At 30.8% G+C, this 16,273-nt stretch overlaps 3 protein-coding genes across 3 annotated transcripts in view; 1 reads left to right on the top strand and 2 right to left on the bottom strand.

Annotated features, from left to right (window-relative positions):
- Window positions 1-256: 256 nt before the first annotated feature.
- Window positions 257-2,905, top strand: LOC132939105 (uncharacterized). The gene is made up of 2 exons (XM_061006127.1): window positions 257-956; window positions 1,309-2,905. The coding sequence occupies exons 1-2, from the start codon at window positions 900-902 to the stop codon at window positions 2,632-2,634; spliced, it is 1,383 nt and encodes a 460-aa protein (XP_060862110.1). The 5' UTR covers window positions 257-899; the 3' UTR covers window positions 2,635-2,905.
- Window positions 2,906-3,454: 549 nt separating this feature from the next.
- LOC132939333 (uncharacterized) lies at window positions 3,455-6,497 on the bottom strand. Its single transcript, XM_061006432.1, has 2 exons — window positions 6,109-6,497; window positions 3,455-4,399 (listed from the first exon to the last, which is right to left on the bottom strand). Exons 1-2 carry the CDS (start codon window positions 6,420-6,422, stop codon window positions 3,520-3,522), a joined length of 1,194 nt encoding a protein of 397 aa, XP_060862415.1. The 5' UTR covers window positions 6,423-6,497; the 3' UTR covers window positions 3,455-3,519.
- A 6,862-nt stretch (window positions 6,498-13,359) lies between these two features.
- LOC132938412 (BTB/POZ domain-containing protein 6-B-like) overlaps window positions 13,360-16,273 on the bottom strand; it is a 31,318-nt gene continuing 28,404 nt past the window's right edge. Inside the window, exon 5 of the mRNA XM_061005232.1 lies at window positions 13,360-16,233. Within this exon, the coding sequence (XP_060861215.1) occupies window positions 15,400-16,233 (834 nt within the window). The 3' untranslated portion in view covers window positions 13,360-15,399. The remainder of the gene's footprint in view (window positions 16,234-16,273) is intronic.

Genomic DNA, 16,273 nt, shown 5'->3' with positions numbered 1-16,273 from the left:
TAAAAATACATTATATTAAATTATTAATTTAATTTTGGTCTACACGACACGTTTTTGCCGGTTCCGGCAGGTCTCTACCGCAACATGTTGCGGTGGTACCGGATCGTCAATACCGGACAAACTCCAAATATACATTATTTTAGTATAGTTCGACCACACGATCCGGCAGTGTCGTATGCGGTGAACTTATTTATTTTATTTTTATGTAAAAAAAAGTAATTAATATATTAAATAAAAATGTTCGATTACGAAAAACTAATAATTGAAGTAGAATCGAAACCATGTCTATGGAATATTGGTGATAGCGATTACCATAATAAACATTTTAAAGCTTTGGCTTGGACTTCGGTCTGTGAAACGATGTATAGTGACTGGAATGAGCTTTCAGCTACAGAAAAGGATGAAAGAGGTAAGTTATCAGTAGGTCATTTTACATTTATAACGCTATATAATTATACAGTACTGAAAATATATATCTGTATTTTAAAATATAATAAAATTAAATATATATCACAAATTGAATATTGTAATAACCTGTACAATATCAAAAGCTAAAAAAAAAACTTTTAAAAAAAACAGAAATATGTAAATAAATACATTTTAGGTAATCTCCTATAGTCTGTCTCAAAGTAGAAGACACCGGGCGGCCGACCGGTTTTCGTTCGGTATGCGCATCTGCTCCCCTCCAGTTTGCGCGCCAGGTGATCTACGCGGTCGTCCACATACCAATTAAACAACCGTTATACAGTATACACCGTACACAAAATATTTTATTGCTGTCTGCGATTGACTACGTCTCGCTCTGCACGTCGTTTGCACTATCACTATAACCTAATCGTATTTTGATTTGTATTTTTTGTATTTTTGCCGTGTATAGTTTTTTTAAGTATATTTACGCCATGGACAACGAAGTTTCAGATTTTACATCACCAGCGAAGAAAAATAAGAGAGGAAAGGTAAGAAAATTGTTATGAAATATTATAATATAAAAAAAGTCTTTATATATATATTAATAATTCGATACTAAAAAAATATCCTGTACAATTTTGCAAGTAAAATAATATTTCGTTACACTCGTAATATTATTTACAAAAACAAAATATTTTTTCTGATTTTCATTTTTTTTTAATTTTTTTTTTATCTTTTAATGGTAATTTATATAATTTAATGTTAAAAGTTGATTGCTTAACATCATTTATACGTTATATTAATACAAGCATTAATTTCTTACGAGGATTTTACTCATTTTTATTTTTCAACTAATAGTATTCTATGCTTAAACACATTTTTTTTCTTTTTTCTTTTTAGTGGGTTTCTTCACAGCAGAAGGAAATGATTGTCAACCATTACAAAAGCAAAGTCCAAGCGAACCCAAAAATCACAATACGTGAAGCCCGGACAATCATTTCAAAAGAATTGGGGATTGGAGAAAAAACCATATCCAATACATTAAAAGAATACCGTGAAACTAAAACCGTCAGTTCACCAAATAAAGAACGGATCCATAAAAATGTGATTTCGAAGACGGATGATTTTGATAAATATGCCATAAGAAGAAAAATTCACAATTTATGGATAAATCGTGAGTTACCCACGCTTGACAAAATACTTTCGGTCGTCAACGAAGATGAAAGTCTACCATCTTTTTCCCGAGCGACATTACATCGACTTTTAAAATCGATGGATTTCGTTTACACCAAAAGAGGACGAAACAGTGCGCTTTTAGACTCCAATGAACTTATTCTTTGGCGGAGGAGATATTTGCGAAATATCAAAAAATATCGTGAGGAAGGTCGTCCAATTTACTATCTGGACGAAACGTGGGTTAATGCTGGAGACGTCAATACCAAAGTGTGGGTCGACAAAACTGTCCAATCTAGTCAACATGCGTTTTCCCAGGGCCTTTCAACTGGTCCCGTAAATCCGAGTGGTAAGGGGAAACGATTAATAGTCGTTCATATTGGCTCTGAAGATGGATTCGTTCCTGGAGGATTATTGTCGTTCGAGTCGAAAAAGAACACTAGTGACTATCATGACGAAATGAATGGGCAAAGTTTCCGTGATTGGTTACTATGTGTTTTGCCGAAATTAAAAGATAACGCGGTAATCGTTATGGATAACGCTCCTTACCATTCGGTAAAATTAGAGAAATGTCCAACAACAAATTGGAAGAAAGCGAACATTATTGAATGGCTTCAAAGCAAAGGGGAGGTAATTGATAGCACTATGATTATACCAGAATTATTGGATATTGTGAAACAACTAAAACCATTGTACGACAAATACGAAATCGATGAACTAGTTTCACAACACAATAAAACAGTGCTACGATTACCTCCATACCACTGCGAACTCAATCCGATTGAAATGGCTTGGTCGGTAATCAAAAACCACGTAAAATCGAATAACAAGACTTTCAAGCTTAAAGATGTCCAAAAGCTCTTGATTGAAGGCGTAAATAAAGTCACTGAAGAAATGTGGAGAAATTTTATAAGCCACACTGAAAATGAAGAGGACAAATTTTGGAACATCGATATGATTGTGGACGAGTTAATGGCTGAACGACAAGATTTAGTTATGACGATCGGCCAGAGCGATGACGACGACGATGATTCATTTTCTGATTTGGATTAATTGTGTATATAGTAACTGTAAATTTTTTTTTATTTATATTTGACGAAGATGTTATTCAGATTTATTTTTTTGCATAACGTATAATTTTTAAAGACTGTTTTCTGATTAATCATGTGAATATAAATGTAAATAAAATACCAATTTTTTGTTGCATAATTTTATATAGACGTATATTTAAAATGAATTGCACTAAAAATGTTTTTTTTATACCTGGTGTTTAAATATAAAAATTATGGTAAAAAACTATAATAAAGTTTCTTATTCATTTTTAAACCACAAATTTTTTGTTTTTTTTTATTTATTGATACTTGTAGTGTTATTTTTTGACGACAAAATGTATTTCAACATGGTTCAGAACATGGTAGAATTTGAAGAAAAAATATTTTCTCGAAATAATTCAAATATTATAGGTTACTTTACAGAAAAAATATAAAAATTACACAGTTATGCATTTTTAAACATTATACAACAATTTTTATAAATACCTTTTAATGAAAAAATAAATTATGAAACTTCATATTTGTACTTCTATGTACACACATTGTCAACGTATGGCGTATGCAGGCCGACGTCGATAGTTTTATTATTTTTCTATTTATTATTTGTACTCGGTGTATGCTACCGCTTTCGTATTGCCGTCGGAAGTTGTCGACTATTCGGTTTACGTCGGCTGTCGATTTCATCTCATAGTGGGGGAAAATCGGGCAACGAGCTTCCGCGGCCGTCAGTCGCGATGCGCGAAACCGGTGTATTCTACTTTGAGACAGAGTATAGATATAACTTAAATAAAATAATAATAAATAATTATGTGTAATCTGTTTCTTCATAAAATAAGTAAAATCTGTATAATGTCATGTATTTATTTTAAACTTAAAATACAAAACATTAAATACATGTGTACTGAAATGGTACTGCGCCTGGACCCATAAAATAATCGGAAAAGTAGTCTCTGACCTGTAATCCCTGTGTACGTGGTGCTGTTCCCCGAACCTCCAAGTCATCGACTAATTGACTCGTTGCCATGTCGTCAAAATTGATACCATCCCTTTGACGCACAAAATTGTGTAATATACAGCATGCTTTGATAATTTCATTTGCAAAATCTGGTTCTACCAGCAAAGGGGTATGCAACACCCTCCATTTGTTTGACAGCACTCCAAATGCGCATTCCACAGTTCGTCTAGCTCTAGAGAGCCTGTAGTTAAAAATTCGACGTTTGTCAGTAAGGCCTCGTCCTGGATATGGCCTTAGTAAATTTTTATGGAGTGCAAATGCCTCGTCTGCTACAAATACATATGGTTGTACAACGTTTTGGGTATTAGGCAAGTATGCAGGTTCTGGTATATTAAGCTGACCAGAATATAGTTTTTTGCCAAATGGACATTCTTTGAATACGTTTGAATCCGATTCTCTTCCATAAGCTCCGACATCAATTACAACAAAACTCAGGTTAGCATCAACCACAGCCATTAAAATTATTGAAAAATATTTTTTATAGTTAAAATAATATGATCCCGAATTTCGAGGATTTCTGCACCTGATGTGCTTACCGTCGATAGCTCCCAAACAGTTTGGGAAATTCGTTTTTGAATAAAATGTACCTGCTATTTCAAGCCATTGATTTGTAGTGGGTTGTGGCATTTCTAAAGGCTGCAAAATTGTCCAAATCATTGTACAAGCTTCTCTAACAATCTCTGCAATTGTACTTTTCCCAATATGAAAGTCGAATTGCAGAGCTTTGAAACATGTACCAGTTGACAAATATCTATTTAAAAAAAATAATTATGTTGTTTTTTAATTGTTACTAAATATTCATAATTTATCTTGATTTAATATACAATATATATATATAATATATGTATATACTACTATTATTTAATACTATCCATTACAGTGACTAACTTGTAAACTACTGTACAACAGAGCGACATCCACTTGACCCCTTTTTTAAATTTAAATTTCAGTTAAAGACATAAAAGACAAAAAGTGGAGACACTTACGTGATAATTACTTGAAATACATTAAACAAGAAAACTCGATCAAATCAGGTGCTAGTGCCTCCAATAGAAAAAAATATCATTTCGCTGAGATATTATCATTTTTGAAGCCAGTAACTGAAAGAAGAAGGTACTTATCTATTTGTATATCACATGTGTAATAAAACTATACGCTGTAGAATTTATATTTAAAACTTAATGCACTGTTAAATAATGTAAAATTAAATTAAATGTTTGCGTAGTACGTTCGGAAATTTTGAGGATGATCTTGATGAAACTGTTGAAAGCTGCGATACTAGTGCGCAAATTATTGTTGATAGTGATGATCAAATTATTGAAGTTGGTAATGCAGTGAATAAACGGGATGCCGTTAGCATGGAGCAGACAGTTAATTTTCAATCAAAAAAATCAAAAAAAAATCAAAAAGAACCGACCACTACTCCTTTTCAAAATAAATTACTGTCATATATAGAGCTAACTCAAAACATTGATCCCGATAAACATTTTTTATTATCTTTGCTACCGGACTATAAAAAGTTAAACGATTCTCAAAAGTTAGAATTTCGCTTAAATAGTCTACAGTTTTTTAAAAATGTACAGCTTTCGACGAGTAGTAGTTCAGTTTATTCTCAACCCTATTCAAATCAAAATAATGCGGTCTATCCTCAATATTCCTCTACTTTGCATTTACCAAACCAAAATCTACTACAAAATAGTCAATGGTATCCAAGTATTACACATTCAACTCAAGATCCTTATCCATCTCCACCTCAAGCTCTATATCCACATCATCAATCAGATAGTTTACCTCCAAGTTCCTAAGTAATTCTAAGAAAGGATTTATATGCATAATAAAAAATGTAATAATACAAAAAGATATTTGCTTTATTTAAGCTATACAAAGTAAAAGGTTTTATTTGTATTTTTAAATGATAAAAAGGTTAATTTTTATGTTTGAGTTCTATTTAAGTTGATTTTTATTTTATTATAATATACTTTTTATATTTTATTATTATTACTAACATTACTATTTTATATTTTGATGTGCACTTATTGAAAAATAGTATAAATCTTTAACACAAAATAAAGGAGAATTTTGTTGGTTAATTTATATTGTCCAAGTAATTAAACTTTCTAGAGTCCAGAACTTTACACCAATATGAAGAATTATTATTTTATTTTTTAATTTAATTTGATATATTTACATCATTGCTGGGTAATTATATTAGTATAATTAATTATATTAGTTCATTAAATAGGTATTTACATAAATAACGATGAGTGCGTCATACTGTACTTCGATACAGGTGAAAATATTAAATAAGTTTATTTCAATATTTTAAACTATTAAAACTGTGACTTTCCACTCGTCATAATATTATGTAAATATTAAAAATATTATAGGTATTATACATACACATTTATATACACACTAATTAATATTATAGTATTCTAGTTTTTCTATAGTTTTTCTTACCTTATCGTGACTGTTAGTCTTAGTTCTGCGCTGATAGGATTCCTCATGTTTGTTTGCTGCTTTGTCAAATAAGGCCTCAATATTTTTAACAATTCATCAAATGAAGTAATTGACATACGAAAATATTCGAAAAACTTCAAGGGAAATTTTCGAATATTTTCATAAAAGATAGAAAAATAATTTTCACCTTCTATTTTTGAATGAACTGGATGAACCCAATATTTCCTTACTTTAGGAGTAGGAATAGTTGGTTCATCTAGTTCACCGGCAGCTTCCGCAGCACATATTATATTCAAAAGTAAATTATCACACATGATTAAACTGTAAAAACATGCAACTGTACTTGACGAAAACCAATATCACACTGACCTATCATACTTACCAGTGACATAAATAGGAACTATAATTTGTAAATAAATAAATAATTATTTTAGTCTGCCGCATCCGGCGAAAACGCATCGTGTGGTTGAACATGACCTATCCGGTATTGCCGCAAATTTTTCCACCACATGCGGTGATACCGCATCGTGTGGCCCGACACTTATGGACCGGCCCATCAAATACATTGATGGTCGCGAGCCGATAGGGCCGCGCGGCGATGCAGCCAGTTTGGTAACTCGGTAACCGAAAAATGCCGCCTATCTTGACTCGGCGAAAACGTGGAGAGGGCCGGTCTATTAGTAAAAGGTCTATGGGAAATACCAAATTGGTTAGATCTCGTGTGCAGTGTATACTGGTTGCCTGGCCAATATGCATTTACGCAAGTCACGTAGATACATCTTTAATCGGTATTCGAAAAAAAAAGCCCCGGAAAAGAAAGCCCCGATATCAAAATACGGTAAAAAAAAAGCCCCGTACTAACTAAATTCATAACGCATTTTCATCATAGTGTACATTTTATAATTTAATATTCGTATACAGGTAACCTAACCTTGTTTGGACATGGGTATATTCTATAACCATATTATATACATATTTATTCGGTTTTTAAAAATGTCAGGCAATGAAAAAATACCTAGTAACCGGTACACATTTGAGCCCTAGCAATTTTACACTCTATTATGGGATTTAAGCTTTAACCACTATTTAGGAAAACAAGAAGACCGGCTAATAACGAGTGGCTAAATACGTGACTAAATAATTAAGACTAAAAACGTGTTAGCATGATTATTGTAATATAGTACCTATTTTATTATCATATCCGTTATTTTGCACAAAAAAACAGTGTACAATTTAAACCCACTGAAAGTTTAGTTATACCATGGCCGATCGCCGATAAAGTGTGCGGTTTTTGTCAATCGACCTTTTTAGGGTTGAAATGAAAAGTTTGCGGCTTTTGATTGCAATCAAAATTTTGTATACAGAATAAAAAAAATAAAAAATAAATAAACACCATTGTAAAACCACTAGCTTCCTCGCTCCGCTCAGAATCTAATATTGCTCATTGGAAAAAGTATTTAGTACCTATTTGAGAATAAAATAAAAAGAAAAACTATTTTGAAAGTATTTAAAGAAACGCTTGTCAAAGAGTATTTGAAATAGATACCAAAATGTATTTGAATAGGTACTTAACAAAACTGCAAACATGATATGTAATTTTTCTTAAGTTGTTTATCGTGTCAGCTCACTAATTGATTTCTCTCTACGGACCACGCGCAATAAGCTCAAAAGGATTTCTCGCCATTAATCGTTTTTTTTTTTTTTAGTACCTACGTTAATCTTATAGTAAAATCACCACGAACAAAACTTATAGAGAATAATATTTTTGAAGGATTAACGTACCTATCAACAGTGCTCGAATTGGAAAAATAAAAGAAAGGGGTCTCAAACACCTAAAAAAATAGCGTTCCTGACAATAATTAATCTCAACCTAACCCGTGTGGGACATATAAAATAGTAATATTGGTAATACTTTTAAAGAACAATACAACTAAGTTACTATGCTTACTGTTTGCATCCATTATCAAACAGGAACATATACGAAATACAATTAATGTAATTTAAAATAAAAGATTAATGTAAATTAAGATTTAAAGGAACCCACTTGTAATCTACTGTACAGCAGAGCGACATCCACTCACCCATCTTTTTATATATGTATATATATATATTTATATATAAGGTATATAAATATATCTTTAAAAGTGTAGTGGAAACAAAATAAATCAGTATCGGTTACATTTTTTTCGTCTTTTCAATAAGCATTAATTATTTTAAGACCAATTAAAAAAAGTGGGTAAGTGATCGTCGCTCTGCTGTACAATAGGTTATAATTGGATTATTGTGAATAAAGTAATTTATATATAATAGATAAATAGGTTTATTTACGTGGAGCCTTGTTTTAAATTTTCAATCCTTAGCTATAAAAGTTGAACATTTTATAATTTTTTAACTACAAAATAATTATTAAATTTGAAATTTTATAAATTTTTAACTCTGTCTTACAAGCGTACAACATGGCAAAAACTGTTTTGCGCGAGAAAGAACCAAGAAGGCTACAGTCAAAACTAAGGAACGACATTTTCACCTCATAAAAAGGAGAGCTTTGGCTGTGCAATAACATTTATTTTTATTTTCCGATATCACTTACACGAAAAAATTTCTTATTGTTACAAAATCTATTAGTGTTAGTGTTTTTCAAACTTGAATAACTTTTATTGTAGTTCCGAAATTGAAAAAATAAAAACGACATAGCACAGCCGTTTTACATTTGTAAGACAAAGACAACACATGCGGGTGTAGCGTCCCCTGGGCACTGAAGAGGTTAACATTTTACTAAATACCTATATCAAACAAGTCAAATATAAAAAGATGTTCAAAAATTCAGTCTGAATGTAAGATCAAAACACTAACGATGAAAATTAAAAAAAAAAGGTGGGCAAGTGGGTGTCGCTCTGCTGTACGGTAGGTTACAAGTGGGTCACTGTAATGGATGGTGTTAAATTTGAATTCAATGATATAATATCATTGTATAAGAAAAACGATTCTGAGTGAAGACGGTCAGTCAGCCTACGATATTACTAAGTATATATTTTGATATTATTGTGAATAAAGTAATTTATAAATAACCTATTTACTTTTAACCTTGTTTTAGATTTTCAATCCTTAGCTATAAAAGTTAAACATTTTATACATTTTTAGCTACATAAATAATTATTAAATTTTTAATTTGATACATATAATGTAGTTTTATAATGCAATGTTTTAAGCAAAATGTAATTACTTGAATAGCTACAATATAAATATAATATCATCTAGATAGCTATTTAGGCACCTATACAATTTTAAAACAATGGCAACCAATAAGTATTATTATTACATTCATTTTTATATACATAGATTTCCGATAGAATTTTTTGTATTGGTTGTCGTGGTAATATGGACACACAGACATACATTCATTTTTATATATATTGATAAGTTATATCTAATAGATAATATTATATATTTACATCACATCATTCCAAAGATGAAATTATAAAGGAAAACCTTTTCTGTGATTTCATGGTTAAATTTTGAAGTAGTTAATTATAATAAACCATTGATCAATAAAGTGGCTAATTATTAGTACTGTTCAAATAATAAAAAAAAAAAATAACAAGCATTTCAGATAGATCATACAAAATATTATTGTTCTCGGCATGCATAATATTTAAACAATTTTGATAAGCAAATAAACGTTATACTATTTAATTGTACATTAAATCATTTCCATATGTAATGTGAATGAAAGAAAGAGATACCTAACAAACTTTTGTGTCATATTATGTCTACGAATATATAAATAAATGTTTAACAATACTTTTAATAATGGATCTGCCTACTGTAAGAACCAGCCACAAACAACATGACCAGCTTCATGATAGGCGACTATTTTTTCTCATTAGCTTGCAAAACTCTACTCTTCTTTTCCATATCAGCTCCACAACCCTCTCAATGGCTTGTTAAAAATGTTGCATTGAAATACTTGAGGCCAATTCTCTGGCTGCTATTAGTGCTGCTTCATTGCATGCATTGGCAATATCCGCTCCCGGAATACAATACAAAATAATACTATTATATTTGTTTTATAACTTAAGAACTTTTGGTTAAGGGGATTGCAAACGGACAATTATTTCAACCAAAATGTACCAATCATAAGACAATAATTAGACTTATGAAAACAGATTTGAATTTGTTACTATATGTCTACTTGAGATCAATCGGGGCACATTTTTTAAAATGTTGTTCATAAACTCCTCCTATACATTTTGTTTGAACATTTAAAATTTAAAAAAATTTAAAAGTTGATTCTTCGAAAAATAGATTAAATTTTATGCGCCACTGATGTTAATTGATCTACGATGGTTATTCAGAATTTCATCACATCTTGGTTTTGGGTTTTGGCTTTAGAAGGTTTGGCATTCAGTTACCATCTACCTATTACCTAATTGTTTCATAATTATAACTTAGGTATGCCGTATACGCACTCATCCACACGACCACACGCAGTACATGGATTTTTATTGCCATTAGAAAACTGTGAATGAGCTTTGAGAACCCGATTCTAATTGAGCGATTATTATTATTATCAATCTTTATAATATATAAAAATAAGTGTACATTTTGAATAAATCTTATAGCTCAAGATCCACCGAACCGATTTCGATAAAAATTTCAGGGCATATTAAGATTGATATGTAGATGGTTTCTGTGAAGTTTGTACGCTGTGCGATATGTTGTTCCGGAGTTATGGCCTCTTAAGTTAGTACCATGTTTCGCGCGCGCGGTTTCAGCGTACGACGTGCGTGAGTGTGTTTCCATGCGATAACGCGAATAGGTTATTATTATTATCTATTAATAATCTGTTATTTATCGACGTCGTACGCGGAATGCGTACAATACTAATAATATGTGATAATCGAGATAATAATATAATTTGTATCGCTATTTTTGTTCGCTTCAATTTCCGAACCGATTTCGATGAAAATTTCAGGATATATTAAGATTGATATGTAGATGGTTTCTGTGAAGTTTTTACGCTGTGGGATAAGTGGTTCCGGAGTTATGGCTATCATTTTATATATTAGTATAGATAAAAATGAATGTTTGTGTGTAGATTAGACCTCTGGGGAAAAGATAGGCTAATTATAAAAAGTGTTAAATTTGTTTTTTTTTTTATTCATCGGATTTCAGTACGGTTGCGTTAGGCTTTTGCATTAATTGATTATATAAATCCTCCGTATGTGGAATTAAGTAAAAACGACAAACTTAGTACTACAATTTTGATACTTTAGAGTTAAATCGTACACTTACGTACAAACAGCACGCCGGGGTCCGCGATCTACCGCAGGTAGATTGCCTACCTGATAATGTACTGCCGCGAATCAGAACTTTTATCCCGGGCAACAGAAAAGTTAAGATAAATTTTGAACACCATACACCATACGCCGAATATTAAATAACGAATTGAACAAAGTTTGAGTAATATAGAATTGGTACATTTAACGGGCAACGAAGTGCCAGCGGGATCAGCTAGTAAATTAATATAAAATTGTAAACATTTTTAAAGTCCAGGCATCACTGCTGGGCATATAGGCGGAAATCCATTAAAATGTCAGGGGGGAGGGCTAACATTATTAACATAAATAGGAGCCCCCCGCTCACATTTCAGGGGATCCCCCCGATCCTACACAACTAAAAAAGGAGGTGGCTTGATGGACCTTTTAAGCACCCCTGATTTCCGCCAATACTGCTGGGAAAAGACGACACTGTCTTACTGTCTTGTTGACCAATGGCGGTGCCACCAAAGGATTTGTGCTTCCTATAGGACTCTCTCTCTTCAGTGGCAAGTCTCTTTTTCAGCAAACAAAATCATAAAATACGTGCTGTTTTCCTATTACGTGTGACCAAATATTGTAAATAACAATAATTGATAGTTGGTACTTTGTATATTTGTTTATTTAGTCAATCATGGTGGGTAGAGTACACTAGGTAGGTATCATAGAGTAATTACTCTATAAATTACCCTATGGTAGGTATACTATTATAGGTATTCATTTGAGGTATGTCTAATCCTGCAATCGGTAAACAAGAATCATTATTTATTGTATTGGTCTGCATATCACAGCACGTCAGCATCACTTGGTTAAAGTTCATCTACTCGTATTATTAAATTATTGTGTTCGGAGATTTATGTTCGAAAGATCGTAAACGGGGTTTTATATAGGCAGTAAATATGTTACAGTCTATGACAGCGGTTTTCAACCGTCTTTAAATTAAACACTGCACATTATCACAGCCACGTTTTCTTCATCAGAATATTTTTTTTAGGTCATTATTTAATTTTTTTGCCAAATTAGATAAACAAAATTGTGCTTTATTAATACCGTTTTATATTAATATTTTTATTGAGCATAATAAATTATTATGAAAAAAAGCTTTCAAAAACTCGAGGCATATAGGTTGAAAACAAACTGGTCTATAAGGCCGAGTAAAGTGGATTACCCTAAAATATAATATTATGTATCTATTATATTTGGTGGTAAATCTTATAATGTATGTTTAGTTGTCATTTGATATCGGAAGATTGAGCATAAAGTCAGCACATTGTATCTTTTTAGTTGAACAATAAATTAGGAATTGTTTTTGATTTAGACACTGTCACAAGACAAACTTTCTCAGTTTTTGAAAAATATTTTTATTTATACTTCTGATATAGGGTATCTCCCCTACAGTTAGAGATAGGGAAGTCACTCAATTAATTGTTACTACTTACAAAATATTTACTGTTATTCAACATTTGTATCTGCCAGTTACAAGTCTAAATACAATGATTTATCAATGAATTATAATAATTTAACACATTCATTACAGCAGAAGCGCACTTAGGAATCCTTTTTTTTTTGGAGTGTAGGGGATTGTGCTTATAACAATCGCCAATTGGTAGGTATAAAAAAAATGTAAGACTTGGTTAAAATTATTTTTTTTTTGAAGAAATTGCAGGGGGGCAGCATTATATGATAATAGCAATCTACTTAATGACCTACACTCCAAACCTACTAAATACAATAGTAAGATCCCCACTATTTCTTAGAAATACTTTTATATTGAAAAATTATAGTTTTTCATTTCACAAAAATTATAAGTTCACAAAGTGGCCAAACATATTGAACAATATAGGTACATGATTATATGAATAAAATACACAACCAGAAATGTTTACAAAATTTGTTTTATTTAAAAATATGAAGTACACAAAATAAACCCCTATCACAGCCTACCAAAAAAATATTTGCTAAAAATATACTAGAAATTCCTAGACAAGTTAACATAAAAAAAAACTAATTAGCTGTGGAAATAAAATACTAATCAAAATGATCAATTGGTGTTCAAGGAAGATAATATATAAGTACATTTATAATTTTTTAACTTAAAAATAAAGTTATTTAACTATACAATGATTTTTTATTTTAAGTGATTCTTAAAGAAAATTGGTTTTGGTGAAAAATGGTAGAATAAATTGAGAAAATACAAATTTGTTCCAAAATATTTTGCATCAAAAAGTTATAAGAATAAAAACCATTAAATTACATGAGAAAGTTGCATATTAACTCAAACAATCATAATGCTATTTTAATATCATTGCTAAAGCTCAAAATACAGTCAATTAATGGTAACCTAGTACCAAGTTTGAAGTAGTTAAGAGATTACTATAATACAATTTTAAATTATTAAGTAGTTTACGTCCAAAAAGTTATGTATAGAGAAAATAGTTATCATTTTGTGTAATCAATTATCAATCAACTATACTAACACACCAACAAAAAAAAAAAAAACAATCCATACTGAAGTATGGTATATATATGTACCATTAATTTAATATATATAATATATTTAATCAATTTAACCTATATAATATATTTATTATTAAACAATAATTATATGCAGAAACATATTGAGCGTATTAAGAATATATTTAAAATAATACAAGATAAGGCGACAAAGTTATGTTAGTAAAATTTGATCAAATAGTAAATTGTTTGATCTCAATTCATAATATGTTACACATAACACTTCCGTCACTTAATATAACACAAAATAGAAAAAAGAAAATAAAGCACTATAGTAAGGAATTTAAAACATGTAAATTAAAACAGTTGGTAAACAATTTAGAAGATATGCCCTATTTTAATCATTAGTCTTAACAATGTTATAAAATTAAAATAATAATATCTAATAAGTCAAGCATGTCTGTTCTGTCATAAAAAATTTAGATTTAACAAATAATATCAGTTCATAATTCTATACTCTATTTCAAAAGAGAATAATGGCTGACGGCTGGGGCAGTGCAGAGGTCAAATGTCCCCACCTTGCTAACCGTTGTTTTTCAAAGATCACCAACAAACTTTTACTATTATCGAAATTGTGGACCACCTATTAATACAGGTTGTTGGTGCACATTGACACGAGCAAATCGGTTGGCTGAATTCATTATTTTCTATTGCAATAGAATATAGGTCAAAATATCCAAACCAAAATAACTAAAAAAAAAAAATAGAAAAATCCTTCAAGTATAATTTAATTTGAATAGTATATAAGCAATAATTCAAATGAGAAACAGAAATTTTGAAATTTTTCTCTAGTCAATATAGATTAAACTTTTCTAATAAAATTTTAACATGTGATGCAGCAAAAATAGCGGCTAGCAGAAGTATTAATGAAGCATTAAATTTTAAATAATATATTAACTGGGATGTTACAGTTAAGTAGTTTTAATAAAATGTAATGATAGGGCTTGAACTATCAATACAAACACATTTGTATCGAACTAGATTTTAAATATACTAATATCTTATAAATAAGGATTGCATAAAGTTCCAAGCCCTGGACTAGTACTATTACATACATTGCTTAGTATATACTGTGATCAGAGTTTGGTGAGAGATTTGATTATATTATAATAAACTTATAAAACAATAATGAAAAAAAATATTTTAGGTTGGATATTTTGACCAAATACCGTTCATAATTACTGACATAGAAAAAAAATATAATATACTTATTAATTAATAATTATTATATTGTATTACATCTAAAAATACACATAATTTACTTTGCGAGAATGTGTAATCATACTCTAATGATTTAGTTGAGTTATCATAATATGAGATGTGGTTTAGTGATTGGGTATAATAGAGATCCAAAATATCATACAGGAGCAACATTTTTTCAACAAAATATTTTCAATTGAGTTTAATAGTTTTATATACTTGGGTATTTAATTCGGATTGGAAATGATTTTAAAATGTATTAATGGTTTTCACTAACTGGACCATAAAATATAAGTTCTGGAATTTGCCCCCCTTGAACTCCAGTACCATTAGTACTTTCAGAAGAACATTGGAATTGAAACGTTACACAACCAGCATTTATTTCACTAAGTCCTTCTTGGCCAAAATAACTTAATTCTGCACCATCTAATATAGCTGAAGCAGTATAAAACAATTCCGGATCTACTTGTACAGGATGTGCAAAATAAACATGAAAAGTGTTACTTGAACCATCTGAAAAGAATTTTGTGTTGTTTTCAGCTAAAATACGGCCTAGACGTTTGAGTTCAATTTTAACAGTATAATCGGATGCCCCAGTTGACGAACCATACAAACCGAAACCTACTATAAACACACGGCGATCAACACTAAACTGAATGCTATCGCAACGACCTCGATACCGCCACTGATTGCTACGATAAGCACAGGACTGAAATCGATGGCACGTCTGAGGTTTTAGTCCTATACGTGGCTTAGTTGGATAAGTTAAGCGAGGTTTGTTGGATGCGGTGTAGTGGAGAAATAAATCGACAGTTTCTTCTAATGTTAACATGCCCATTTGAGCAGGTCCGTTAGCGAATTCTTCTAGGGACATTGCTGGCAACCTGAGTAAATACAGAGCAGAATCTAATACTTGTCGTTTATTAGATGGGGTTGGTTCTATTTCACGTCTGCTACATTCAGCTGAGGCCCAATTCATGGCTGCTTCCCATAGTATGGTTTCTTTGCAATTAATGGTTTCACGTCCTAATACACTCTGCAACGTATCAGCATCAATGTCAACAAATCCATCTGAATGTAATGCAATTTCTGCCTGTATTACAAAAATAAAAAGGATAATATTAAAATTTAAT

Source organism: Metopolophium dirhodum, chromosome 2, assembly GCF_019925205.1.
Source record: "Metopolophium dirhodum isolate CAU chromosome 2, ASM1992520v1, whole genome shotgun sequence".
Lineage (NCBI taxonomy): Eukaryota > Metazoa > Arthropoda > Insecta > Hemiptera > Aphididae > Metopolophium > Metopolophium dirhodum.
The sequence above is the reverse complement of the archived record's forward strand: the minus strand, read 5'-3'. Positions and strand labels throughout refer to the sequence as shown.

Coding starts and splice junctions, on each gene's coding strand:
- LOC132939105 (XM_061006127.1), top strand. CDS start 900: ATGGACAACGAAGTTTCAGATTTTACATCACCAGCGAAGAAAAATAAG. Junction 957..1,308: donor AGAAAAATAAGAGAGGAAAG/GTAAGAAAATTG, acceptor TTTTCTTTTTAG/TGGGTTTCTTCACAGCAGAA.
- LOC132939333 (XM_061006432.1), bottom strand. CDS start 6,422: ATGTGTGATAATTTACTTTTGAATATAATATGTGCTGCGGAAGCTGCC. Junction 4,400..6,108: donor AGACTAACAGTCACGATAAG/GTAAGAAAAACT, acceptor TTTTTTAAATAG/ATATTTGTCAACTGGTACAT.